Source organism: Corvus moneduloides, chromosome 7 (assembly GCF_009650955.1).
Source record: "Corvus moneduloides isolate bCorMon1 chromosome 7, bCorMon1.pri, whole genome shotgun sequence".
NCBI classification, from domain to species: domain Eukaryota; kingdom Metazoa; phylum Chordata; class Aves; order Passeriformes; family Corvidae; genus Corvus; species Corvus moneduloides.
In genome coordinates this window covers 12,506,508-12,534,289 of record NC_045482.1, presented here as the reverse complement: position 1 = coordinate 12,534,289, position 27,782 = coordinate 12,506,508, and the positions used below count along the sequence as shown (strand labels likewise).

The window sequence follows — 27,782 nt, the reverse complement described above, 5'->3', positions numbered from 1 at the left end:
TACTCTCCATCATTTCCACACTCCTGTGTCAAATACAGCACCAATTATTTACATTATGATTGGAATTACCATTGGCACCTATTCAGAAGATATGCAGACAATATTATTCCAGAGAGTCTGAGCATGTTAATGTTCTAGGGACCTGATCTTTTCCAAAGAATAATCTCAGTTGTTCATAGTTTTTTATTTTGTTAGTAAAGCAGCCAGCAGTATAGAATTCATTTTACTGTGGAATTTATCCTACTCCTTGAGTTCCTTCCTAGCATTCACAGACTATGGCTGTCTCTCCTTTATGATGGAAAACTTACACGTTTTCTGGCTGCTAATGGACACACCTGTCTGCACATTTCAAAACGATGGAGTTAAGATGATAGCTGCAGTTTCAATGGCACATAGGACTACTGATTTGGGTATTTTCAGCACTTTTAATAGCATCTTTAGTTGTCATTCTTTGCTAGTGCTCATGCTTAACATTTGAGATATATAGTTTGGAATTTTAATCCAAACACTAGCACCTTAATGTAGATATAATGATATCAGCCTTTTATTTACTGCCAAAAACCTAACGTTTCAGTGCCAGGCCATATTCTGCAGCCTGATACATCACAGATCTCAGAATATCTACTTTATAATTATGATACTTCAGCTGCTGAAATACTGGCTGAAGCATGCATGCGGAGATATAAAGATCCAAACCAGTATGTTGTCACAGCTAGTACTCTAATAAAGTACCAGAAGTCCAGCAGTATTGTTTGTACACAGCAAAGACTAGGCCCAAACCTCAGACAAAAATCCAGAGACACGATAAATAAAACTACAGTTGGGTTAGAAGATTTAATTATATAGTATACAGTTCACACACAAACTAAAAATTGCTTTGGTGATTTGTTTCCGAACTGCAAAACAGGCACAACACCTCATCTGTTTGCCCTCTGCCAGAGAGCCAGACAGTGCTTCAGGTCTTCAGTAATCTGTTGCCATGACACAGCTGCACTGCACAACTCTGCCTCCTCCTCCTGCTTCTCTCTGGGGCTCTCCCAGCTCGTACTCCATGTTTTCACACAGGGGTCACAGACAGAGCCCACAACACGGGGTTGTTCAGAAGGAGGGAACATATCAGAGGTTCTGAGCAATCTCTACTTGCATTCATCATTTCCTACTCACAGTAGGAAAAAAGAAAGGCTGGAATCTACTACTGGATAGAAATAAGAATATACTGGAGATCTTGGCATCCCTTCCTGGCCTTACCTCCTCGAGGCAGTTCTGTGTGCAGGTACGCCAAGCCCCGAGTTATAGAGTGTGCCAAACGACAAGAGCTCACCCAGTCACTTGTGTGGAGACTCAAATATTTGCACAAAGAACCCTAAAAAGAACCCAAAAAAAGACAAAACAAAAAACATGGATTAAAATCATTGTCCAGTAGAGTAACTCAAAATCTTTTGGAGACTCAGTTTTATTCACAGCTTCTAAAAGGCATAAACCTGCAATGCTTATGTGTTTACCCACATATTCTAAAACACAAGATTTGACTGAAGTTTCATTAAATTCCAGTGCTGCCATTTCGTTTGTCTAAAGTGGAATAGAAATTTTATGACAGAATAACAGGGATTGCCTCTAGAAAAAATTAAATTAATTATAAAAGTCTTGTTGCAGAACAGAATAAAGGTAACTGCAGATGTAACAGCCTGGGTTTCTAAAAAGTGGGATTTAGACCACTATCCCTTACAGAGTACTCAACATCTCTCACCTGCTATTATCTATTTATGCATCAAAACAAGAACACCCCAAAGGCAATTCCAAATAGGAGTGAGTCCACATGCACTGAAGAAACATGGAAAAAAAGAATGCCATGTTCCCCTTTTCTTGAAAGGGCAGTTACATGTATAAAATGGGGGATATTCTAGTAATTTATCTTGAAATCTCTAAGCAAACCGAAGGAAGTGTGCCAATTATGATATTAAGATATTCTAGAAACTGAGACTGCTATCCAAAACCAGGGCCAGACCCTGCAAACTGTGACACGTTTGATGCACCGTCCCCAATGACAATATACTTAAACAAACTAAATCCTCAAGCATGAAGAACAATCTGGCTAACTCTGCATGCTTGTTATATTTTTTAGGACTACAAACTACCCTGGTTTTGCCTATTTAAGTCTGTAATCTTAAAGATGCACCAATGTGTAACATCAGATGCAACTAAATACGTATCATTGCAAAGTAAGTTTCGTAACATTTGGTTCATAAAATTTGGTATGAATCCCTCTGGAGTTGACACTTGGGTATGTTACACATGCACAATTCAGATGGAGGCACACAGATACCAGAATTTAAGTGACCAAGGTATTGAACATTTTTTTAATCCAGTACTAAGACTAAAATCAAGTTCTTGACACTTCTTAATAGAATCATGAAAGTCTTACACCTTTTCAGACCTAGTCTGTGCAGAACAAGGAACCCCTAAATAGGCAACATCCTTGGTGAAAACACAGACTGAATGTCACTCATGCAAGCTCACACAAGTAGTTTTTCATTGTTTAAAATGCTGTTACATGAACTTCAAATAGATTCTGTAATACATAAAAAAAGCTTTGAATCCACCTAGAAATAAAGGAATTGCATATTTTTCCTTATTGTTTACAGATTTTTAAGAAATACAAGCACTCTTATTAGTCTCCAAATGTCATCAGCTTGGGTTTTTTTCTTGGCTTAGCGGGTTGAGATTCCAGCCCATTCTATTGAAGGCCACAGGACTGTCGTCATGACGTGACTGGGAAATACTCACTGTATAAAGATCTTAAACGAGCTTCAAGATCTTTCTGCTGCAGAGCCTGCCCACTACCAGATGTTTTTAAAGCTAGCTGAAGGCTGTGGTTTTATGCTTTTAGTGAAGTTCAATATAAATGATAACCAGGAAAAGTTTTAGAGAGATATATTTGTAATTAAGACTATCTTGTTAAGAGTCACAAGTTACATGTTAAATTGGGGATATTTGTTCTGATTACAACTTTTGATAAAACTGGTATTTTTAACAGAGATTCTATTTGTGTTTTACAACAAATTGTCTGTTGTTCTAAAAGGACATGAGTGTCTGACTACTGGGGCAATAATTCTGTGGCTGTTACATATTTCCTACTATGTCATCCCTCACAACTGACTCCCTTACTGACCTACTACACCTCAGAGTCTCATCAGAACAGCATGTCGATTGATACTCTTATGGTTCCTTTCACTTGTCTATTTCCTTTGATCTGAAGGCATGTTTGGATAAAAACACAACCTGGGTCAAACCTATCTGTCTTGCTTTCACCATCAAGAAAAATTTTCTATGTAAAAATGCCCTGGTTTGTGTGTTCTTATTTTCAGGAAGGAAAGTATTTTGAGGGAGAATGATGTTTTGGATGGGGAATATTTCACCTGCACATCTTGTATTGGTTAGTCCTTATTGAAATCAGATTTATGGCTCCAGTTTGAACACTGCAATTCTGTTCTAGCAGGGCTGCCACAGAAGGCTTCCTTTTCTGCTGTTAACTCCACATACAGCAGAACATCTGCTCACTGAATTACAGATCACACTGTGCATTAATTACACCTGCTGTGCACTTTTTCCAATGACTTCCAAACAACCAGTGCATTGATTTTAGACTAATCTTGCTGTTCTTAATACCACATTGGGAAAGAATCTGATAATATGATGTCATAAGCTTCATCTGTACATTTAATCAGCTCATTAACAGAGCCTGTTTACATAAGCAACAAGACACAGTTTTCAATCAAATTACATTTCAACTGAAAATCCTTTCATTCAAGAAAACAGCAAAACCAGATCACCTGTGAAGACACTTATGCTGTGCCCTCCCATGAAAAGAATACTCACTTGATTTTACTTAACTCAATTACATGAAAATATGCCAGTTTTGTCAGAGTCACATGCTTTGCCCCTGTCCATCTGGTATGAGCACGACCGACCTTTTTCAAGGCTGCTTCTAGTTTCTGCAATCTCTTCTTAGATGCCTGTCTCTTACAAGCTGACATGATCAAGTGCATTCTCACTTAAAAGCTTCACTTAAGACACTGTTTATGTATTTGTGCTTTGTTGCCTTCAGTTTGTATATAGTGTGTATGTGTGTAAATACATACCTATGTTTAAGGTATGTGTTTACATGGGTGCATTTAACTTTCAACACAAGCATATACATAGAGCCCAAAAATCCCTAAGACAGGCCATCATTACTCCTACTTAGCACTGTTCTGCTCCTTTTTGCGATTCAAATAAGCAGCTTTTGTCCTACTGCCTCCATAAAAGATCAGGCTTCAGCCATCCCCTTTTACACCTTGCAGGAAATACGAGTTTGCTTACTTCAGACCAAAACGCTTGTTTAAAAAACCATTATTTAACTAATTACTACAGTTCTTTCCCATACACAGGCAAAAAAACCCCCAAGATAAATTGTGGCACAATTTTTTGCATTTTCATATATATAACCCCCATATACATTTTATGTTTTCATGAAAGCTACTCACATCCATACTGCATATTTTTTAAATGTTTCTGTTTCTGTATATGTGTGTACACGGACAAAACATTAAGTACCCTAATCCATGAATTTGAGAAATATAAGCATTCAATTAGCTGAGAAGATTTGAAGATATGGTTCCAGAAAGTAAGGATGCCTTCTTAAGACATGTCCTACATCATCAGTATATGCCACAGAAAGCTTTAAAGAAGAAAACAGGATAAAAAGGCACCATGATTTATACTGCTACGAAGTAGTTTGACAACAATCTTGGATCTACTACATTTCACTGTAAAAAATCCCTCTGTTTACAGCTATTGAGTGAGGTCATAAGACAGAGAGAATGTCTTAATATTAATAAATTTTTAATTTATTAAATTATTTTGAAGTAAAAACAACTTTTCAAATTCTGTCTTTGAGTAAGGACAGAATTGACTAAAAAAACCTTGCACCACAACCAAGAGCAAATACTCCAGAGCTAAGAATTTCTAAGACTACATTTGGTAGCACTAACTGGGAAATCTAAAAGGTTATTACAGTAACCCACAATAAGGTGCATTAAAATTGTCATTTATATGGATTATTTTTACATTACTGTGCAAGAAGCACCACCAAAACCTAAAGTACATCCTTTTTATGTGGCTATTCTTAGGATTCTTAACCAACCCAATTGATTTCTTTGAAGCACTTACATTGGGGTAATATTCCATCACCAATAAATATTCCATACGGCCGTCTGCAGTGAATCTCTCATCCCCCACAATGAAGCGGGCGATATTATCATGTTCCATCAGTGGAATCCTGTAAATGTTCCTCTCATTGACAAAGTTCTGACGATTAGCAAAAGAAAATACTTTCACAGCAACTGGACGTTCATCTAGGGAACCTTTGTACACTGCTCCGTATCGTCCCCGGCCAATCAACTGCAAAAAATATAAATAATTAGTTCACTAAATAATAAATGAAGACAAAACCCAAGTTTTCACTCTACAATAATTGTATGCCAACTTTTATCCTGACTTACACTGTAAGAATAGTGAAGATAGTGAATATTTTGCAATAAAACCAGAATTAGAATGCTGTCATGAAAGCTATTTTGGAGCTGGAAACCTCAGCACAAGCCAACACAGGTCTTACTAAATTGATCTATAGTCTGAATATCCAGTAAATATATCATAAATAATCTATTCCGTACTTTTATATACAGAATCAATAAAATACATGTATTCCGTGCTGCTAATTCTCTTACTAACTTTTGCCTACTAAAGATTTACGGCTTTTTACGTGATCAATTTCATTTCACTCCATAGATCACAGACATCAGGCGAAACATTTTTGGTTTAGGACAGTTTATAAGCTGTACCTTTCAGGTTAGTAATAACAAAATATGCATTTGTAGCGCAAAATAGATGCCAAAAGAGGTAAATAGATTTTAACAGAAAGAAGTAATTAATTCCTGACTACCTGTGAATCTTTATTCTAGCTCCCAGTGTGTTAGGCAGTCTTCAAGAATGGCCTTTCACATCTCCATAGTAACTGCAGAAGAAAGATGCAATCTCTACTCTAAACCAAAATGCACAACCACCTTCAGGAAGAGCCCTAATTTCTAAAGCTCAAAAAATTCCAACTACATTAGAATTTAAGTACCTATTTAAAATAATTTTCAGGAAGACCCATACATGAAACTGTAAGGATTTCATGAGCCTTTTTTTTTTCTTTTTAAATACTTACAAATGGAGGAGGAATAGAAGACAGAAGGGATAACAAAAGTAATGTTTCTAAAGATGATATAATTGTTTTATGGGAAAGTTTTCAAAAATAAAGTATCATTTAATGAAGAGACTTTTGGTTTCTCAGTGCTTTTATACCACTGGGTCGCAAAGCAGCAGCAAGTCAGTTCAAGGTACAAACCTGGAATGTAATCTACCCACAGAGATGTCAAAAAGCAAGCACAGGTTAAAACATTTGTCCTGCAACACCCTGTGACTGGGAGCGAGGGGTCAGCTCCTTAGGATACAAGAAACAGGACAGAAGACACCATAGCAGATCTCTCTACCAACTTTCAGACTTGGAGAAAGTCACTGCTTTCTCCAAGACTGCATTATCAGTGCAAGTGCTTTCCTCTGGGGCTTTGCACACTCCTACAATACACATTGTTAGACTCTTGTAAACTGCCTCCAGTACTATTTTGTTGGCAGAAGACACCCAGTGTTCTTTGCTGATCAGTCTGCTGTCACCATTAGAGCAGCTCACACTGCACGTCTGCAGTCTGCATCTCTAGGTGGAGTTTCTACTGGGAAAAAGAAGAAAAGTACCACTCTGCATCTCAGTCATTCTACTCATTTTTTTCCTGGCTAAAAGGTTTTAAAAATTCCATATGTTCCATCAAGCATACCAACTGGCAGCATAACATTTTGCAGTTTTGTGATGATACATCTAACACCAAGCTGAGCATAAAGTTCTGGTTGGCCTCTAGTTGCCATGGAGATAGATAAGACTGATAGATAACACTGAAGAATGACTAAACATAAATGCACCACTACTGAAATATACTGCCCTATCTGCAGTACATTCTATATTCCAAGAGTGTTACTAAAGAATTTCAAATTCCTACAGTAGGACACTGTACTAAAAGCAAGCAGAGTCAAGCAAAAATAGATCTTTTGATGCAATGCTGAAATATAGCACATTCTAACTTCCCCCACTACCTCACAGTGCTTCTTTTTTGTTCTCAAGGTAAAACAATTTCTAGCTAATACCAACAACATTACTAACAAAATTAAACAAAATGTACATGCAGTAACCCTTTTTTATTTTAATTTCTTCTTGAAACTGTGATTTAGAAGAAAACATTACAGGAGCATTGACACATTCATTTCTGTAGCTATGCCTGGGATATGACCACAAGCATTATATTGAATAAAAATGAAGATTAAGAACTGAGTTGAATACTTACCTCTAACAACTTCAGATTATCCAGATCCAATGAGGGCTCTGATGCTGCTGCCTCCATCATGTTCATACTGTGCAAACCTTGTTTACGGTCTCCTGGGGAAGAGGTGACAAGGAAATCAGAGAGTTTCCTTTCTGGACATGCTCCAAGTGAAAAAAATGCAACTTACCTGGGACCTGGCAGAATTACTTATTGTAGGCAAGGATGTAACAAGTAAAAAGGAGTCCTGTAAAATCTTCTCAAAGTCAGCAAAATGAGCAGTGAAGGTGCTGATAAGCTACAAACTACCTGCTACACAACTATTTTGATAATTTAAAGTCACTGGCAAAAACTATAAAGCATGTTCACCACCTCACTTAAGCTGTGCTGAGCAGAGGATTTGTGGAAGAAAAATGGGTCCCAAAATGGCAGCTTAGAGAACTCATTACTCTCTCCAAACTGTTATGAAAGGGATATCACCATAAAATGTCAGAGAGGAGAAAGGGGAGCAGAATTATGTGCAAGCAGGTAATAGGGAGTGGGGAGAACAGAAGACCTAAGTATAACTTTGAGCAATAGCCAAATGAACAACTGAAAAATAACAAAGGCAAGAAGATTGTCAATCCCTACCTGCAAGCATCCTGTATCCAAAGAACAGAGCAGCTATCAGAACAGCCAGTACAGACACAGATGCCAGGGCAATAACGATGGTCTCATCTCGATGAAAAGAATGAGAAGAATCTAAAAGCAAACAAGATGAGGACTATTAAATTGTAAATTTGAAAGAATAAACACTATAAAACATGTAATTGTTATTACAACAATGAGGGGAAAAAATGTACTCTGGATTGCCAAACATCACACTAAACTTTTTTCTCTCAAAATCCAGGGATGGCAAAAGAGCCAATCAGCTCAAAACCAGCTGGGCACACGTTCACTGGCAGCTTTTCCCGGTCTGCCCTTGCCCTGTAGAGAGAGGCACTGACAGCAGAAAGTGATTCTTCCTTCTATCTGGCAAAGTTCAGCCCAGCCATACAAGGCCAAGTTGATGCAGTTCTGCCCTCCTATCTGTGCCTTGATCCAGTTTCTGGTATGCATCAGGTCTGTAACCTTTACAAGGTTCTTTTGTTGCTCTTCCCAGGACAAAAATCTCATGAATTTGCTAATTGGGCTGCAAATATGAGGAATATTGAATGTTTCAGACTCAAATACCTACAACATACGTAAGTCCACTTACGCATATATTTCAACATACTGTGGGGTTTTGATTTGTTTTGTGTCAGTGCTCAGATAATTTTTGGCATAATTCTTGCTTCTTAATACACAAAAAGAGGTATCTCTAAAGACTGCAGCAGGAAACCTGAAGCAAAACCAAAACACTAAACAAAATTAAATAAAACTAGTTTTATTGAGCCTGTTGTAAAATAGCACTTGATTTTTTGTCAGAATGTGAGTATCTTGCTTTTTCAGGTTTTCTTGGTTGGGTTTTTATTTCCCCAGAGAAGGAAAATGATTTCATGAAAACATTTGTTAGCGCCTTAAAATGCTTCTCCATGTCAGACCCCGGTCTTGCTTCTCGCAGGCATATAAAAAATCCAGCCACTTTAATATAAAAAATTATTAGTGCAGATACTCTTCTGATGTCAGAAACACTGGAATGTGGTGCTACAAGACCTCATTTACTTTGGCTTCAAAACCAAGTTTGGGAACTATGTTTAAACATGTCTTATATACTGCAAAAAGTACTCCTAAAAAGACTGTAATGAGATCTAACTACACTAAAACCACAAAATATAAAATGCACACAAGACTTAAACATTGGATAAACTTCTAGGTGAGACTGAAATATACTTTATCCCAGTCTACACTAGCTGAATAAACTGACAAATTCACTTTCCTTGAATTGCATTTAAAAGAAATTCAACATGATTCACTGCTTCAAATTCCCAGTGTCAACTGTCATTTTTACATAACCATATCAGTAAGGGGAAATAATAAAAAGCTGGTAAAACAGAATGCCAGAGAATTTCAGCTGTGACAGAAGTATGTGAAGAATCACCTATCAAAACCCACATGCAGCTCATATCTGATACCTTTATTTATTCTTTAAATAAAAGGGAGGGATAATCACGATACCATCAAATTTAAACTTGTTCTGTCGAAAGAAATACCATCACTACTGGTTTTGGTCAAATAAGTTTCACTAAGAAAATAAGTTATTGCCATAGAATGCTAATGAGGAATATGAGCTGTGACTTCCATAGTGAGAAGATTAAAAGATACACATTACAATTGTCATCTAAATTATAAATTCAAAACATAGACATACATATATATTAAAACCCACAACATCACAAAGGAAACTGTTACATCATACAAAGCTATATGAAACATGACAGAAGTGTAAGAAGATGAGTAACTGCTGGCAGGGAAATGGTAGTTTTGACTTTCATATTTTTATGAATGGAATTTACATTTTATCAGGTTATCTTTTAAAATATATATTAAATGTGGTAGCTTTTGCATCAGTTCAAGACAGTGCCTAGCATGTACTAAAAAGTAGCAGGTTTTGAGAGACTGACCTTTTTGTTATAATCCCAGCTGTTATTTTCCTTGACTGCACACAACTAGAGCACAGCCATTTGCTACCTTCCCATCGGTAAACAACCAGCAATCATTTCCACCACTGTTTGCCAAATGACATCTGATGCCTAAGTTTGATTGCTCTTCTTTAGTTTTCTATACAATCAAAGGCTTAACAACATGCCTCATCAGGAGCGCCCTCCTCCACCCTGGAATGGGATTTTGCTGTTCAAGGGCATCCTGAGCAACAGTTCCTCTGAAGCTCTGGCTGCCTTGGCACACTCCCCTTAGAAGCCTGTGAATGGTGTCATTCTGCAGGCTGAAGAGATACCAGAAAATCTCAAGATAACATTTTGTTCCCATTAGCAGCTGAAAAACACAAAGTGAAAAAGGATTGTTTCTTTCTCCTTCCTTGATGGACCATCCCCTCTTCGGGCTTTTTCTGTTTAGTGGGTAGCTGTGCAACCACCAGGTAACCTCACAGACCTTCCTGGCCTTCAAGAGGAAAGAATGCTTTAATTTTTTTTTAAACAGAATTGTTTCATAAGAATCTCATATTGGCTTATCTTGAACTAATTTTCAATTCTTATAAATATTTAAAAATAACACTGTCAACATTCCAACAACCAAATCAGTCCTACAATGCGAGTTACTACTGTCAGGGTGATGTGCAGTATCTATAAATTTAAGAATAAATACAGATTTCTTAGTAAGGGTAAGTGAGCATCTCAATGGAGTGATAACATGCAGCTCGAAACAACATGAGTGAGTAAAATGCTGTGTGTGACAGCCAGTCATTTCCCAGCAAGGACAACTTCTACAAGCAAATGATACTAATCTACACTAAAAGGGAAGCACAAAAACCCCACAATGACAAGAGGCCCAGACAGCTCCAACCTACCCCCTCCAATGTTATTTCTATCAACCCTCTACCTGCTTTGTAAAACAGTAACTTTGGATGTTGTCAGATTATCAATCTTTCTTACACAGAACAAAAAGGATATGTCACTTATCAACCCAGTTTTCAAACGTTCCAAAACTTAAGAAAACTCTTATTAACTCACTAATTTTATTAATCCTTCTCTTTCTTTGGATATATTTCATCTTTAGTCTTTCACATGATAGTTACCTTTAAATGCCTAGCTAAGAATCACATAGGACCTCTCAAGACATTTGCAGAGGCTCATATTTCCTCTTTTATCTACTTCTAAGCGATTCATACATGTTTTTTATATACATATGCACAAGAGTCATACTTCTCTTGGTATTATTTGGAGTTGCGTTTTAACTAACTCCCCAAAAGACACATCAGTGTAGGTCAATAAAAGTAATCGCTAACCTTTAAGCAAGGCACTTTTGAAATAAGGATGTAAAATGTACATGCTTTCTTCCATAAACTTACAGTCTGGGCCAAAACAACCATGACTCATCACGATTAGGACAGTCATTATGAAAGCTATGATTTGATATTACATTTTTCTGAACGAAGACTTGGGTGGTCTTAAGCTGTTAACAACCCCTCCCTCAAATCAGTGGACTCTGCTTTTCAGGTCTAGTTGCAAGGACCAGACACCCTGCCCTACAGCTTCACTAGTTTTTCATCATGTCACTGTACAAAGAGACTTTAAACATGCGTAACAACCACTCAACAATCTCACCTGAATTTTTGGAATCATTACCAATATTTGGGTATTTAGTGACACATACCAACTGATTTAAAAACACTGTTTTCAAATCTTAGACTGGGAGTGCTGGTATCTCGGTATTATTCCCAAACCAATGTATTGCATAAAAAAAGCAATAGCATAAAGAGCAGAATTAGCTGCAGACTCTAGAAAATCCAACAATTAAGGAGTTGACTGGTGAGCTAAACTCTATGTACAGTTGTACACAGAAGATCTTGTCAGAGCTTCCTCAGATTTACGTTACTGTAACTTAAAGCAAGGCTAGTGCAGGTGCTTGTTTCACTGCTATTTGTAAGTGCGACTTTTATTTCCAGCTTCAGCTTAGGCTCCCTGATCTACAAAGAAATGTGCCACAACAAAAAATTAAAACCAACAGAAACTGCTGTGTTGGGGTTTCAGGAGTTCTCCTGGGGGTTTTTTTCTGTTTAAAGGAATTTTCCCCATACGTGTTGCTAGGGGGACAAATTTCTGGGTACTTAAGAAAGACAAAAGACCTACCCATTGGGGGTGGGGTGCATCTGGCTACTCTTTTGTTTCACCTGGGTGTGTGGGCAGTCGGTCTCAGGTGTTTGGACAGAGAGAGAGCTTTCTTCAGCTTTCTTCAGCTGCTTTTCCTTCTGCTGGAGAAACCCCGGGATCCCAAGGCCGCCATTCCCTGCCCTGCTGGGAGCCGGGCTGTGGCCGCCCTGCCCCCGCTGCTGCTTCGAGCCCTTGCTACGTTGTAGCCGTGCTCGTCCTGCCTGCCCGACCTCCGGGGGGTTCCCTGTTTGGATACATCTCGTCTGCCACCCGGGATTTGTGCTCGTCCCTGCCGCTCCAGCCGGCTGTTCCCGAGGGTCTGGCAGACACCGGGATCGGCTGCCCAGGGGTTTGTGAAGCCTTTGTCCCATCCCTTCCCGGGATCCCGGGGCACCGGTGCCGCGTGCTCCCCGAGCTCGCTCCGGAGCGCCCCCTGCAGCCGCGGGGGAACCATCGCACCTGCCCTGCTCACCGGGAGCCGCCAGCGCCCCTGCCGGCTGCGAGCGGAACTGCACCCGAGGGGAAAGGGCCCGACAGCCGAGAAGGCTGGCACTGGGTTTGTGATTGCTGTTACTGCCAGAGTTGTTGTTGTTTTGTTTGACTGGTTATACACATATAGATATATAATAGTTAAGAACTGTTATTCCTATTGCCCACATCTTTGCCTAAAAGCCCCTTGATTTCAAAATTATAACAACTCGGAGGGAAGGGGGGTCGCATCTGCCATTCCAAGGGGGGCTCCTGCCTTCCTTAGCAGACACCTGTCTTTTAAACCAAGACATGCTGTAAGGCCCAGACAACCTTAAGAGCCAATTTCTTATCCCACTAGGATGGGAAAGGGAGCACTGCTCAAAGGGCTACTGCCTCTACAAACAGCAATGCAAAGGCGCCATGTGGAAGACACCCAGCACGAACACACTTCTGTCTTGAAACATTTTGCCAGTAATTCTGATAGCAGTCCGCAGTTTACTGAAGTCTACCAATCCCATCACAAAGAAATATCACAGCAAACAGCATAAATCCTTTTTTTGTCTTTTGTAAGTAAGAAAATGAAACAAAGCACAACTCATTAAAACAGAAGGACAACCTCCTTCTGTCTGGGGAGCAGCTGGTAACCAACAAGCCACCATTCCCAGAAGCGTCCTGACCTCATCATCAATAAAGAGCTTGTTTTCAGGTTCCAAAAACCCGAGTACAACAGCTCCTGTGTATGGAGAAGGTACACACAAATAACTGGGAATGTATTTCAGAGCGAACCGTGAAGAGAAATGCTTCTAGTACTCAGTTAGAAGTGAGTCATCTGGCTGAACCCAGCCCTGCACTTGGGACACTCCCTGCAGGCACTTGTATCGCATGAAACATTTCTCTCTCTTTTCTCAGGCACTGCTGCCATAACAGTTTCCAAGCATCTATACAATATCTGTGCTAAATTAAGGTTTGTAGATTAAGCTTCCATACTGCCACGCATGGAAGTTGTCAAACTGCTGCCTTCCTAACCTTCCCCAGTAATGACACAGAATGAACAACACTGCCAGCGCTAATGGCATCAGGAAGAATGTTTTTTCTTCAAAGTAACTTTTCCACTATAAACATGAGCTTGTAATATTAATTAATGCAAAAGTATTCCAATCTGTGCCTATGCTTGAAAAAACTTTTTTATTTCTCTGTAATCTAACTTTCAAAAATTAAAGCCTCTTTTGTAGGCTTCCTGTTTCCATACTTCAAAATTAGAGTTTATCCTATGACCAAAGAATGTTGTGAGAAATCAGAGAAAACTGAGACAAAGCCAGGTAACAACAGCCAATGGCAAATGAGTCTGTAAATACAGAGAACTCCTTTCTGGGAGCCAGAAAGGGGATGCACAATTCTTCTATCTTCCTTCCCCTTCAGCAAGTGCTGTGAGGCCTGCAGACAGGAGGCTGCTCTGGATAGAGCACCAACTAACCCACCACTGCCAACGTCATGGTGTCAGTTCAAGCACCCACATCTGTGCTCCTGGAGGTAATATTCCAGCCTGGATGATGAACTGTGAGGAACCCAGGCAGAGTTCTCGTATTTCCTACTTCACCATTTAACACATTGTTTCCCTAATACTATTACTGAAATGAGAAGGTATGAAGCAAATGGAATCGGAAATGAGGACAAAGAAGGCTAGTCTCCTCCCTAAGGCAGCTGAAAGCTGTCCAGAGAACTTCTCTCTACCCCTACATCCAAGGCGCTACACTGGAATGGCCAGAGAGCTCCCTGGGACATCAGAGAGGTCACTATTACGATGAGACGTCTTGAGACAGCCGTGAGAAAAGGCAGTGAGTGTTAACCAAGCTGGAAAACTAGGAATCCCAAGAGGAAAGATTTGATTGTATAATTAAAGGCTGTATCCCAACACAAACACACAAAAGGATATGGCCTTGAAACTATGCAGGCAACGATATTGTTTCCTTCTAATATTTGAATATGAAACCTTAGGCTTTTGAATGTTGTTTCAATGCTATATATTTACAAGGTTGTGATCATATAATAAAGGACATTTGCACATAAATTTCCACCAGATCTCTATATTGCTATTAAAGCTTTTCATTCCACTTTAAGAAATCTGCCTGCTCTTCATGTAAATGACTCACAGCTGTGTATCTGCCACACAGTAGTAAATAATTCTAGAAAATGTATGTGTGTATTTAAGTTTAGAGAAGCATTGTATAAAAACATTTTAGACAAACATACAATTATTCTATATAATCAAAATCAGTTAAAAAATAATTACGTATGTTCCCACAGAATTTCTCATAGCTATATATCAAAAGCCAAGTGGTCTTAAAGCCAAGTGGCTTTGATAGGTACCAAAATATTAACATTTTTTTAATTTCCCATATCACATGTAGGTAGCAACGTTAGTCTCGAACACATAAGGAAAACACCATCCTTTAACCTTCACAGCACAACAGTAACATCTGATTCTTCAAAACAACTACAGCTGTATGGACTCTGATCAAAGTCAGTAAAATTACAGAGGGATTCAAAAGATCTGTCCATACAGATCACTTTTAAAAGAAGCAGAGTCTTCACGCCATCCTACAACTATTTCTTTGATGTGATAGATTCAATATGCTCATTGCCAATCTGGTGCAGAAGTTGCCCTTCCACTAAGGAATCTCACTGATACTGAGGATGAGATCAGAAGGAAGAGGGAAAGCTTTCGGTTCCGTCACCAACGCAGCATGACATGGAAGGCTGCAGTGTGGGGGCAATGTGGCCTTCAGCTGCAGATAACTGCAAATATGCTCTGCAGCTCAGAAAGAGGCCTTTCAAGTGTATTTAATTCAACTTGCTTTTAAAGTCACATTTCTTTTCATGGTGGCCCTGCACTATTTTCATGACAGTGATAAGATCTCGGTCCTTTGAAAAAACATCCCATTAGCAATCTTTTCCAAGGGCCCACAGACCTCAATCATAATCTGTTTATCTGTTTTGTCTACACAAAGCTTGTATCAAACATGTCCTTGGAATTCTCCACAACTAGTAAAATTTGCATCCCTTACTGGATTCTAGCAGCACATTCCAACCAAACCAGAACACCTCATCAGGTCTCTTCTCCCCTCCTCCTTTCTGAACCATAATCAACATTTCTTTCCAACCAAGTGACCACTGCTTCATTCCTGATCCACTGTCCTGCAGCAAGAGAGTAGAGTCTTCATCACATTAGAGCAAATGACAAGAAAGCCCCCGATACAAACACTATGCCAGAACGACCCAAACTATTTTATGTAAATCCTAAATTCATTCAGTGCAGGGAACAAAATGTGTAATGAAAGAAAAAAAAAGTAGAGAACTTTTAACAAAAAAATACATTAGTAGCCTTTTAGATACCAGGGACATAGGTCAGATTATCATATAATGACAACAAGAATCCCATCTACACAAATTTAATTAAAAGCATTTAAACCTGTATTTTTAGTTAAATTGGATCTACAGGGTTGGAATACCTTTAAATTACGGTCTACAGACATTTAGAGTGAACTCCAGCAGGAGCTGTTCCCAATTTTCTATTAAATCTATGTATAGTTGAGAACGATGAAAGGAAAAAAGAGCATTTCCTAACAACTTCTGGTACTGACCTGAGCTTTTATAGGTGCATGTTTTAAAACAACTATTACCCTAATTCTGTTTTATGAACCCATGTATAAGAGGTAAGGTTGCATCTTTTCTGTAAGCATTTGACAAATTATTAATAAAATTAAGATCCATGTCCAAATTTTGCAATACGATTACAAACTGTTATCAACGTGTCCATCTTCAGTTCTTAAACTGAAGTTAGGGTAAGGAACCACTCTTTCACATAAAAGTTTTGGAGGCACTTGAAGGCACAATGAAGTTAGGAAGATAATTTCTGTGGAAGAGGACTGAGCACGGTGCACACGCAGATGGAAAACACAATGGGAACTGTATTTTTTGTGGGAGATGGTGCAACATTCTTTAGCAGAATAATCCTGCCAATCCATAGCCCTAGGGCAATTTTCTTTCATAACTGAAAATGGATGTTTTCCCTGGACTTAAGAGCAAGTCTCTGGTTTCTGGTCTATTGGCTTAGATGAAACAGATAATTTGCACTTGTTTCCAATCATTCCAATATTTGAAGAAAAGATTTAAAGAGTTACCAATGTGTTTCCACTTTGCACTCAGCATCATCACATTTGACTGACTTTAACTTTTTATATAAAATCTTATATACTTATTGTCATATGGCACCCTTCAGGACACATCTTTTCATGTTTTTCTCCACATCAGGAGAGCTAAAATTTTAATGCATTTTTCACATAATTGCATCACTGTGTGGAACCTGGACTGTCAGAAAGCACCAGTCTCTCATGAGACTTGCAGTAACATCAAAACCTGGCAATCATGCATCACAGATCCCATCTGCCTCCTCAGTGAATGCCTCAAAACATCAAACAGCTTGGGCTGTAAAATTTATTTCACATAATGTGCTCCAGAGGAATCATGCTACAGCTAGAAGTCAGTCATCCATGATGGCAGAGTTTCAGTGGGCAGATCTCTCTTCAAAAATCTGCTGCTGGAAAAAGCCATTTGGATTTGAGCTTTGTCTCCAAGAGGAGGAGTCCCTCGCTGCCCCTGCAGCCAGGCAGTCCCAGAGATGGAATCCCTTCCACAGTCCTCCCTTCCTCTGTCCTCCTCCAGTGTACTGGCTGCCACCAAGCACCCAATCCGGAGCCAGGCTATGGGGTTTAGATTGGCTGTTTTTGTTCATTTTGAATACTGAGGGATGCAATGATACATGAAACTCAAAAATGAAGCATGAGTAGTAATACCTTAGGCAGGAGAGTGAGTTATGAAATCCCTAACTACTCTTTCTTTGATGGCTAGATAAGAGAGGTGAATTAGCAGCTTGTCACATGTGTGCAGAAGAAATTAATGAGTTCATAAAAACCCAACAAAACTTCTCTTTCTGCCTTTTCTTCCAGGAGTTCAGGCCTCTTCAGTATAATTTCTAACACTACTGAATAGAACCTTATAATCATGATGTATGTAAAAAAAATAGCAATCCAAACACAAAACTAAATTTAGGTTATTCTTTCTGAAGTTCCCTATATACCAATAAATATTTGATTACTAGAGAGATTAAAGCAATATGTTGCTTCTATAGTCAAACTGTTTTTGAGTACACCTCAGCCTTACCTCAAGCTAAAGAGAAAGCTAATTTGAGCACTTAACAACATACTGGGGACATCTCCCATATTGAAATATAAGTCAGAAAAAAAAATTTTAATAGAAAGGCTGAAAACAACATTTACATTATCCCCTTATATTCATCTTGGACCAACAGGACTTCCTGCTTATCAAACCAAATGGTAACACCAGCTTTAACATAATGGCACACTTCCGGCCTCTATAACGCACTGGGTCAAAAACTACATGTGCTGCAATGGAAAAAAAAGAGTACTTCAGAAAGCCTCTTTAAAGACATTTGAAGTTATTTTAACTCCAACAAGCTCAATAGCTACGTATTTCGTATCAGTAATGTTCCCAGGCACTAAAAATAGAGCCCAAAAAAATGACATCAAAACACTGAAATGCCTGGTTTTATACAGGTGAGCAAACAACCAACCCCCCAGATCCTTCAGAAAAGGCAGCTCTGATCCCATGCGCTGCATTTTTCATGTCTTTAAGAGTGCTGAAGCCCAGGAATGCTGTCTACCCATCAGTCATGCTCCCCTTGCTCCTACAGAAACCCACGTTCCTCCCTTGCCAGCCATTTCCTTGATGGGAAGACGAGCCAAGCCCAAGCAGTGTGGGATGTCTGGGCCTGTCCCAGCAGGTTCTTGCTGGGCACACCCTGGAGGAGTGGTGGTGCCTCTGTTCACAGCCACAGCACAGAGATGTGGTGCTGCTCCTGCCTGGTCAGGAACACAGAGCACTCATGTTCTGTCAGTAGAGCTGCACACCTCTCATTGACTTCCAGGAATATTTTTTATTTTCTTGTCAACCTTAGCAACAGGCAATGAAGAATGAACTGATTTAAAGGACAATTGTACTGGGTGTTTATTCCAAAATAATTTCCCTAAGCATGCAATGAAATCTGAATGATAGCACAATTTTAGGCAACCAATCTGTTTCAAGTATAAGCCCAAGATCAATACAAACAGGGTGAGAATGAGTTTTGACAAAACTTTTCATTACATTTTTGGTTTTATGTCCTAGTATTTCAGATGTAATACCCTAAATCAGCTTAATATTGTAATCCTCAAGTGTAATCCTCAAGTGTAGGAAGTATTTTAGTACTAAAACTTAACTTTTCCTACTCTCTTTAACTCAAGAACATATTTCTATACTTCTAGTACAACTCAGTATAGCATACATTCTTGTATATGAAAGGTTTTGTGATTTTAAATTTGAAGGCCTATGCTACAGAGTTGTGAGTTAAACCTGTCTGATATTTTAGAAACATTCACACAAAGACTGTGTTAGTCTGGCTAATGCAAATTCAGACAATGCCTGCAGTAGTCCAAAAGGTATGCATCTGCTCTAGCTCTTGCTACAAAGGTTTAGAAGGACAGAGTAACATGAATGTACATGTCCCGTTTTTCCATTAATCCTACCTGCTCTCTTATTTTCTCCAATCATCTTCTCTACATGGCCATACAATTTCTAATCTTAGCAAAACCTTTTTCTAGGATATTCAAAAAGATTCAATATTTTTGAATATATTCAATATTTTTGAAAATATTCAAAAAGATTTTAGAAGTCTTCTGTAATTTAAAGATAACAATAATAATTACGTTTCTCTATGCTCAAACATCGTACTGGTTGGTCTTACCAGGTATTTCCCAGATGAAATGGTTATTAGGAGGACGTAAGCAATAAGCAGAAAGTGGGAGGTTGGGACCAGACAGAAATCCCCCTCCTATCTTGCTCCAGGGCGCCTGAGGAATGCAGTGAACAGTGAAGATCTCTGCTTATCTTCTTCAGGACCATAGGCACTCTCATTCAGTCTGCATCAATGCCTCAGTCTCACTCCTGTTCCTCACTTGGTCCCATCCAGCACAGGCCATCACTGAGGACACTGCTCTCCCCTGTGTTCATGCCTGTGAGCAGAGGAGGGCGGCGGAGCAGCTGAACCTCTGGAACCTCTGAAGCTGGTTCCTGCTGAAAGCTGCCTCTCCTTCCCAGCTGAGAGGCCTTAGCAAGGGCTATTTCCCTCTACTGTCCTTGCTTAAATGGACATTCAGATGGTTTCCGGGCAGGAAGAACCTCTCTCTCAAAGATACGGCACAGATATGAGACACAGCTATTTGGGGACATCCTCAAGCAGAAGGAAATAAAGGACAGAAAAGGCTGTGAGACAGAAAAGGACAGACAAGCCCGTGAGGAGGAGAGGCAGTGGCAGGGCCAGCACTCGGCAGGGCAGGAGCTGAAACAGTGAGAAGCCCAGAGCAGAGAAAGGCTTTAACCTCACGGGGACCCCAGCAAAATCAACAGTCTCCTCTGACACACAGCTCCTGTTTCCAAGACACCAGCTGGAGTGACCTCCTTCAAACAGAAAACTGCATCTTGTATGAGGGCACACAAGTGCACGTTAGAGATATGTAAATGCATTTTCTTTTCCTAAAGGAAAGAAAAAATTTCCAGAACTTGAAATATAAAACAAAGAGAAACTCAAATCGTGTTGCTGGCTCTGATACAGAATAGCCTGATCTTAGGTAGGTTACTTTGCCTCTTAGTGCTTTATGTTAGCTAGTTATATAATGGGAAAAAAACAGTACCTTCCCTAACTTCAAAGGTTATTCTGATTACTTTAAAATAGCATGAAGATGAAAAAGGCAATAATGATAAATAGTAATCCTTAGTTTGCACTTATGCAAAATCCTTCTACAGATCTAAGTACTTGATTTCAGATGAAATACAGACATCGTTTGATGTTCAGTTCTTGCAGCACAAGTGCTAGCTCAGGCATCCCTTGCCTCCTACTCCCAGGTGCTGTTCCAGCCCAGCGGTGCCCAGCAGCTGTGCTGCACAACCACGGCTCTGCTGAGCTGGGAGCGGGCTACGGAAGCCAACGGGGAGACCATGGGAGGGGAGGAAGGACCATATCTAAGGCAACATCCCTGCCAAAATAAATATACATCAATCAAGTACAAAGGCTGGCATCAAAGCTATCAATTCGTGTTACAGCTGACTTCACTTGTATAACATGTTCTGTCTGCCCTACAGTAACAAACTTGTTTCAAACCAGGAATAAATATTTCAACACAAATCTGAATAGGTCATGAGGAGACATTTCATAATCCTATGGAAATTACTTGCTAATGATGTTGGAATCTGCATGATTGCTAGATAGATTTCACAGACTGAATAAAACTTACATATTGAATGATATGGCTTCTGTAACTCTTCTACTTTAAACATATTTTCCATGTAATAAAAACTTTCTTAAATCAATCCCTGAACTGGTCACAGCCCTGAGTATTGCTTTCAGCTGTTTCAATGATGTTGTACAATTAAACTAAGTCTAAAACTGGTACCTTCATATGACAGTTATTTACACAGATACTGTAGAAATTAGAATGGAAAAAGGAGCCTTTAAAAAAAAATGAATATAAAGAAGTCTTCTGTCAATCTAATTTACTCAAATCCTGACCATACCATGAAATCCTATTAAGTGAAAGGCAAAAACCTCAAGTCCCATTAAGCAAGTAGAAATCTTTTTTTGCAAAACGAAAAACCCAAAATTAAACTTGAGATGGACTCCTTTCTGAATGTCCTGTTCCCACTTTAACACATCAGAAAATACATGCAGTCACAGGCAAGGTTTTCAAATTATTATCTGGCTCCCAAGTGGTCACCATCAAAGCATTTCTACACTTCAATGAAGACGCTTTTAATACAGCCTTGTTTGGTCTCTCAAAATTCAAGATACCCTCAATCACTAGTCTAGGTTTAGGAATATGCAACTCTATAAACTTCATCAAAGTGAAAATGCATACCCAGGACAAAAATGATGATTTACAATTGCAAATCAACTCCATGCTTTCAGCCTTAACTATGGTTTGGTTGCTGGGGTTTTTTTTGCTTGTTTTCCTTGCTTATTCCTTCCAACAACTCACAGGTAATTACACCAGTTATGCCTCTGGGCAGATATTGTCCTATTATCGTTTTAGACAAGAGTTCTGTTTCCCAATCTATCCTTTAAAAAAGGAAATCCAAGTGTTCCATGAGCTCCATGATGCTTACACATTTCCTATTTTTCTTTCTAAATTGCCATTTGCTGAAAGGTTTCAACTCCTGGAAAGGTCTGTCAGGAGCCCTGCAAAAATACAAGAAGTTGTCAAGTACCTGACGACATTTCTATCAAACCATCAAATCATAGCTCCATTACAGGTGGAAGCTGATGGCATTTGCAAGAACATATTTGCTTCTCAGAAACACCTGCAGCTAATAGCACCTACCTGGTAACTGTTTCATTCCATAACCACCTAGAAAGAATGGAAAAGCCTGCCTTCCAATCTCATTTCAAGGGCTCCATCGTAACACAGGCCAGCATTTTGCCAATAGCACTTTTGGGAATAAGATACAACCCATTACAGTGATTACAAAGACATTAAGGCAGTGAAGAAATTCATGTCATGCTTCTGGCATCAGATGTGCTAGGCTACTCATCAGGTTCAGCCTAAGCACAAACTGTAAATGCCTAAAAAGTGGTACTTTCAATTCTGATACAGGTAGAAAAAACCAGAAAAAACTCTAAATGTACCCGTTTATGCTCACCTACCAACCCACTCATAAACTCACATGTAAGTGTGCAGGGATAAAATGAACATGTCCTTGATGAACATTTAGGTGACATATGATCTCAGCTAATCAAATACTTAGTGCTGTGCTCCCTTATACAACAGGAAACTTCTGTTCCACAGCAATCATGGCACAGTGACCACACAGCCAGACTCTTTTTAAATGTAGGACTGTGCTCACCTCCACTCCCTACTCTGAGTACAGATTTTAATATTACACACCAGCTCAGTGTAGGATCAAGCTCAGTAGCTGGGAGAACCTGTTCAGACTGACATCTTTAGTACCTTATTTCACTTGGTCTATTCTGAAATATCTAGCAAAATCAAGGATTTGCAATTTATGAATTTTCCCCCCATTAGCAATATTTAATTATTATTGTCTTCATCTTCAACACCCCAAGACTATTATGAAAACTTTCTCTCCACAATAGAGCTTCATGTTTTCAGTTTTAATTAAAATAATAAAAACCAAAGAAAAATGCCCCCCAACCCCAAACAAACCAACCTTCTCAAAAACAACATTTAACTGTAGAAAAAGAAGGAAAAGTCATGTAAGCACATCTGAGCTATATACTGAAATCTCAAATTAGTTTCAAATCTTTTCCTTGATGCACTCCCTCCCGCTACTATTACTCACTACCTGTTCTCTTAGTGCCAGAGAGAAGTCTCCTATTTAACCCTCCAAAGCTGGCCTACACCTCCCTTGGCTCGGTCTCCCTGCACCCTCTGAGCAGTGCTGGCAGGGGACAGCAGCCCCAGAGCACCTGGCACCACACTCAGAGATGTGTAATGCTCCTGGTTTACAGTCTGTACTTATGTCACCCACACACAGTTTTAGTTTGCTCCAGAGATGCTATGAATGGCTCTGCAGCTGGGAGTGTCTCACGCAGGGGTGAGCAGTGCTCTGCTCACCCAAACCCATGGGTGGGAGAGCATGGCCCAGCCTTACCTGCAGGTAACAAGTGCAGGATCGATCTGCTCACGGTGCTGATAAAGGCAGAGAAACTCAACTTACTCTTCAGACTCATTACATAAACTTCTCAAAAACCATTTAAAATATTTTCTAAATGTTCATCTGTCACTGATTTCTCTGGCTTTCCAGGCCTTATTTTGCAGTATGTTTTCACCAAGTTGTCTCTGCTTTCCCATAGCACTGCGGAACAGCAGTGTCTGGACCTGCATTCAAAGGAAGAACACAGTGCAATTCACTGTGGCTCAATCAGCATCATCCATTTTGCCTTAGTCACTGCAATTATACCCTCAGAGACCAGAAACTGAGGAAAACAGAACCACAGTTAGAATATAACCAACTTGTATGCACTGCAATTTGGATGTCTACCCTGTCAGGAGTTCATGCTGGTGTGAATGTGGGTATTTTCTCCATGCTTGGGGGTTATTTTGTCTGTTTCTTCTATCGGGAGGCAGGGGGCGGATTTGGGTTTTGCTTCTTTTTGAAGTTTTTATGTGTGTGTTGTTTTGGTTTTAGTTTTTTTAAAGAGTAAAACCCCCCAGGTGAAAGGAATACATACACAAAAACTGTGCTTCTGTTTTATAACACTAATACTAATTTATTAGGGTTTAAAGTTCTATTTCTACATGCATCACTACTTTTAGAGTAGGTTAATGCTTTAACAGGAAAACAGAACTACAACTAAATAAAAATTATCTCAGTGGCTCCATATAGTTGGTTCAGCTGTCCAGAGCACATATCAGCAGTGTATTCCTTCAGACAGCCACATCCAGCTTGTGAACAAATTGATAGACAGGGCACTGAACCACAACTCAAAGATAAAAAGAAATAAGATAAAGAAAAATATTTTTATTCGGCATAGGGAGAAAAAAAATCACTTTCACTGCTACAGCTCCAACACTTGTATTTCCCGTTCTAGCATTACGAAAGTGAGAAGTGTTTTTACACAGGATGCAAGGATACCTTACACCCTTGCTCAAACTATATATAGTTTTAAGTCAATATGAATGTCTGAAGCAGGGAATTTTTTGCTACTCTCAGAAAATACTTACAGGCCTGAAAGCAGATTCTAAATGAGCCTCATGCCACCAGTCTAAAGGGAAGGCAAAAATCCAGGCCAAAGTCAAAGTATAATATCATTCACAGGTACTTCAGAAACTTCTAGGAAATAATAATGCCAAGAAACATATATGTAATATTTTGTAGGCGCAATCTTTAAAATAAATGCATAAAACTGTAGTGATTAAACATTGAGTCCACCTCACTGTAATCTTCAAAGGAATTTAAAAGAACTGGATCACAAACTCCAATGTCACTGCAACTTGGTATCAATGTCTTAGAAAAAGTCCTTCCTCAGATCCCTCAGAAAATGACAAATTGGTCTTTCTACTTCAAAATAAAAGAAAAAAGCTAAAGAACATTTCAAAAAAAAGGCTAAGGTAATAGAAAAATCTTCACAATTCCCTCTTTCAGTATATTCCCTGCCCTTAAAGATTGAATTCCTAACTTCTCCCTCCTAGACATATCTATACAGCAAATGTTTTTCCATTAATTGATTCTGCATGGAAGTATACTACACAAATAAACTGAAATAAGGTAAAACTCACTAAGTTAGATGTTAAGGCTAATTCATATATTGATTTCTTCCAAATTAACAAATGTGTTACATAATAAAACATCTTAGTATCCCAAAAATAAAACACTGATAAACAAAAGAAGACTTCTGAGAAAGAAATGTATGGACTGCCTACACAAATCTGATGTTTGGTTTTTAGAAAGATCAATACCTATTATAATGTTGAAAACATGGAAGCTAAAAAACAACAACAAAAAATCTGCACATCTCTAACAGCTGACATGAAAAATCACATTTCCTACCACAAAATTCAGTCCTAATGAGAATTGCAACAAGAGGAAAAAAGTCTCTGTCTCACACAAAAATAGACAAAACACTCGGTGTCCCTAGTCTAATGCTTACGTATTAGTGTCCATAGCAACACCTCACCATTCATTTTATTTATTAAATACAAACCAGCAAAAATAATAATAGTGAATGGTATACATCAACAGCAGCTAATTCAATATGTCAGGAAAGAAAATTCCCAAACCTATCACAGAAAGAAGAAACTGCGACATAACTGAGAAAGGTAACACCACAAAATACCAAGATAAAATAAAAAGACACAAAGAAATATTCAGTATGGGTATACAGAAGTAGTTACGGATTAAGCAACTCTATTTTTTATAGTTCATTTAGGTCTCCTTATAACTTTTTCAGGACCTCACCAGACCCTAGTCTGCCCTAGTAGCCACAGTAAGCTTTCTTCATTATAAAACCAACAGAAATGTAAACAGATTTTTGGCATCAACTTGAATCCCTGTTTAAGTAAAATTACATTCACAGGAATCTTCACCAAGATTTTAGTGAATATACTGTCATCATCTATTTGGACAGCAACAATAGGAGTTATTCCATCTTGAAAATTACAGCTTTGAAAAAACCTGCAGTTGGTGTATAATCAGGGGTAACACGACCAGAAGCACACTAATGCAATGCACTTAATGTTGCATTGGCTCCCCTGGATGCTCTATGAACTCTTTGTTTTTCAAGCACGTGGGTTCTGTTAGCCAGAAAGCCAAAAGATCACCTCAGGTGACTTCAAAACAACCCTGACATCTCAGTTCTCCAGAAATAATGGAGATATCTATAGCCAGGACGACATATGTCAGGAGCTAGATGCCCAGTTACGAAACTTCACATTCAGAATTCCAGAGTTAATCACAAGTTCACAATCCAAACACTTGAGGCACTCACCTGAATTTGCCATTCACTCTTTTCATAAGAAGGACATAAGCCTTTCTTTGTAAGGAAAACTAATTTAAAACACTGATCCCCAATATCCATCCACATGCAAAGATTTTGTCTGATACGACGAAGGGATGAAGAGAAAGAGAGAACCTATAGCTGCTACGAAGTATAGCTCCTAACCCTTTTTATATTCCCAACAGAAGATGCTCCAACAGCACAGTTGTGAAAGAAATCAAACCACATAAATAGTTGTCACTTAGTGCATGTATACGAAGATAAGCACAGTCTCGAGGTCAGGCTTTGGCTGCAGCACCTGCAAGCCAGATCCAAGCCGGCATGGTGCTGCCCTGCAGCCTGTGCTCCCTGTTTTGGGGGCAATGCGGCTGTCTCCACTCACAGCCTGCTCTGCAGGAGCCACCTGGCAGCTAACCTACATAATTTCAGCTCTTCTGTCTAGAAGTAATTCAAGTGTCCTTAAAAACAACATCACACTGTTAAAAACCAAACGCTTTATTTACCTAAAGCTCCTACGATTGTGCCAGATTGAAAGGTCATTAGCATTTTGCCTCCAGATAGCACCCTCTCTGAAGATACACTGCATGCTATATCGTAAGGAAAGGAGCCAGAAATCAATGTAACATATTGGGTCTTCTAGATCACATTATTTTTCAGATAAAGAAAAAAAACTATCAAAAAAGGTTCAATAAGGAAATGTGACTAATGACCAGTTTTGAAGGGGCAACATATTTTAAGTGTGTGTCTGGACTTTCAGTCTCCTCTGAGGCATTGCGCTGAGCTACAGCTGCAGCTCAGGTAAGACTGCAAAGCAGCTGGGCTAACAGGCTAATCTGAGGGTAAGTTAAATGCCAAGAACCTAAATATTTCTTTATTAATTGTATCCATTTCAAAATCATAGGGGCAAAATGCATTGGACAAAACCGTGATATAGAATCATATTTCTGTCAGCAAACTTAGCACGCAGGACAGAAACAAGTGAGGCTTACTGAAAATGTCTAATTAAGGAGCAAGAAAAAGACATGAAAGGTTTTCCATGATCTAAACACTATTCTACACAGATGAGCCTAATAACAGCAAACAGCAGACACGATATTTGTAAGTGATCTTCCCTTTTGCACTTAACAGCTCCAGTCCCAAGCCTGCCTCTTACTCTGCCAGTAGTCTGAGGACAAAGACTATTACTGTACTGGGCATGGGGTGGGACTTTATTAGCAGTAGCTGGCAACACCGAGCAGTGCTTTATAACCAAACTTCACAAAGCTCTTGCTCCTTTTAATCTTAACTCCATTCATTTCAAAATTGTTCAAGACGACCAGAGCAGAGCCATGCTAAAAATCCTGAGGAATGCTCCGTGGGTAACATGGCAGAACAAAGCAGGTTATGAGAAACAGTGTTCTCAGCAAGCGCAGCAGCTCCAGGCTGCCCAGGGAGATACAACTGCAGTATTTT

General features: G+C 39.1%; 1 protein-coding gene across 2 annotated transcripts in view; it reads right to left on the bottom strand.

Moving 5' to 3' along the window:
- Positions 1–27,782, bottom strand: part of BMPR2 (bone morphogenetic protein receptor type 2) — a 108,181-nt gene that overhangs the window by 17,662 nt on the left and 62,737 nt on the right. For both annotated transcript variants that reach the window (XM_032115288.1, XM_032115287.1), the window contains exons 4-7: positions 8,079–8,189; positions 7,473–7,564; positions 5,209–5,439; positions 1,249–1,363 (exon numbers count right to left, since the gene is read on the bottom strand). In XM_032115288.1, the coding sequence (XP_031971179.1) occupies positions 1,249–1,363; positions 5,209–5,439; positions 7,473–7,564; positions 8,079–8,189 (549 nt within the window). The remainder of the gene's footprint in view (positions 1–1,248; positions 1,364–5,208; positions 5,440–7,472; positions 7,565–8,078; positions 8,190–27,782) is intronic.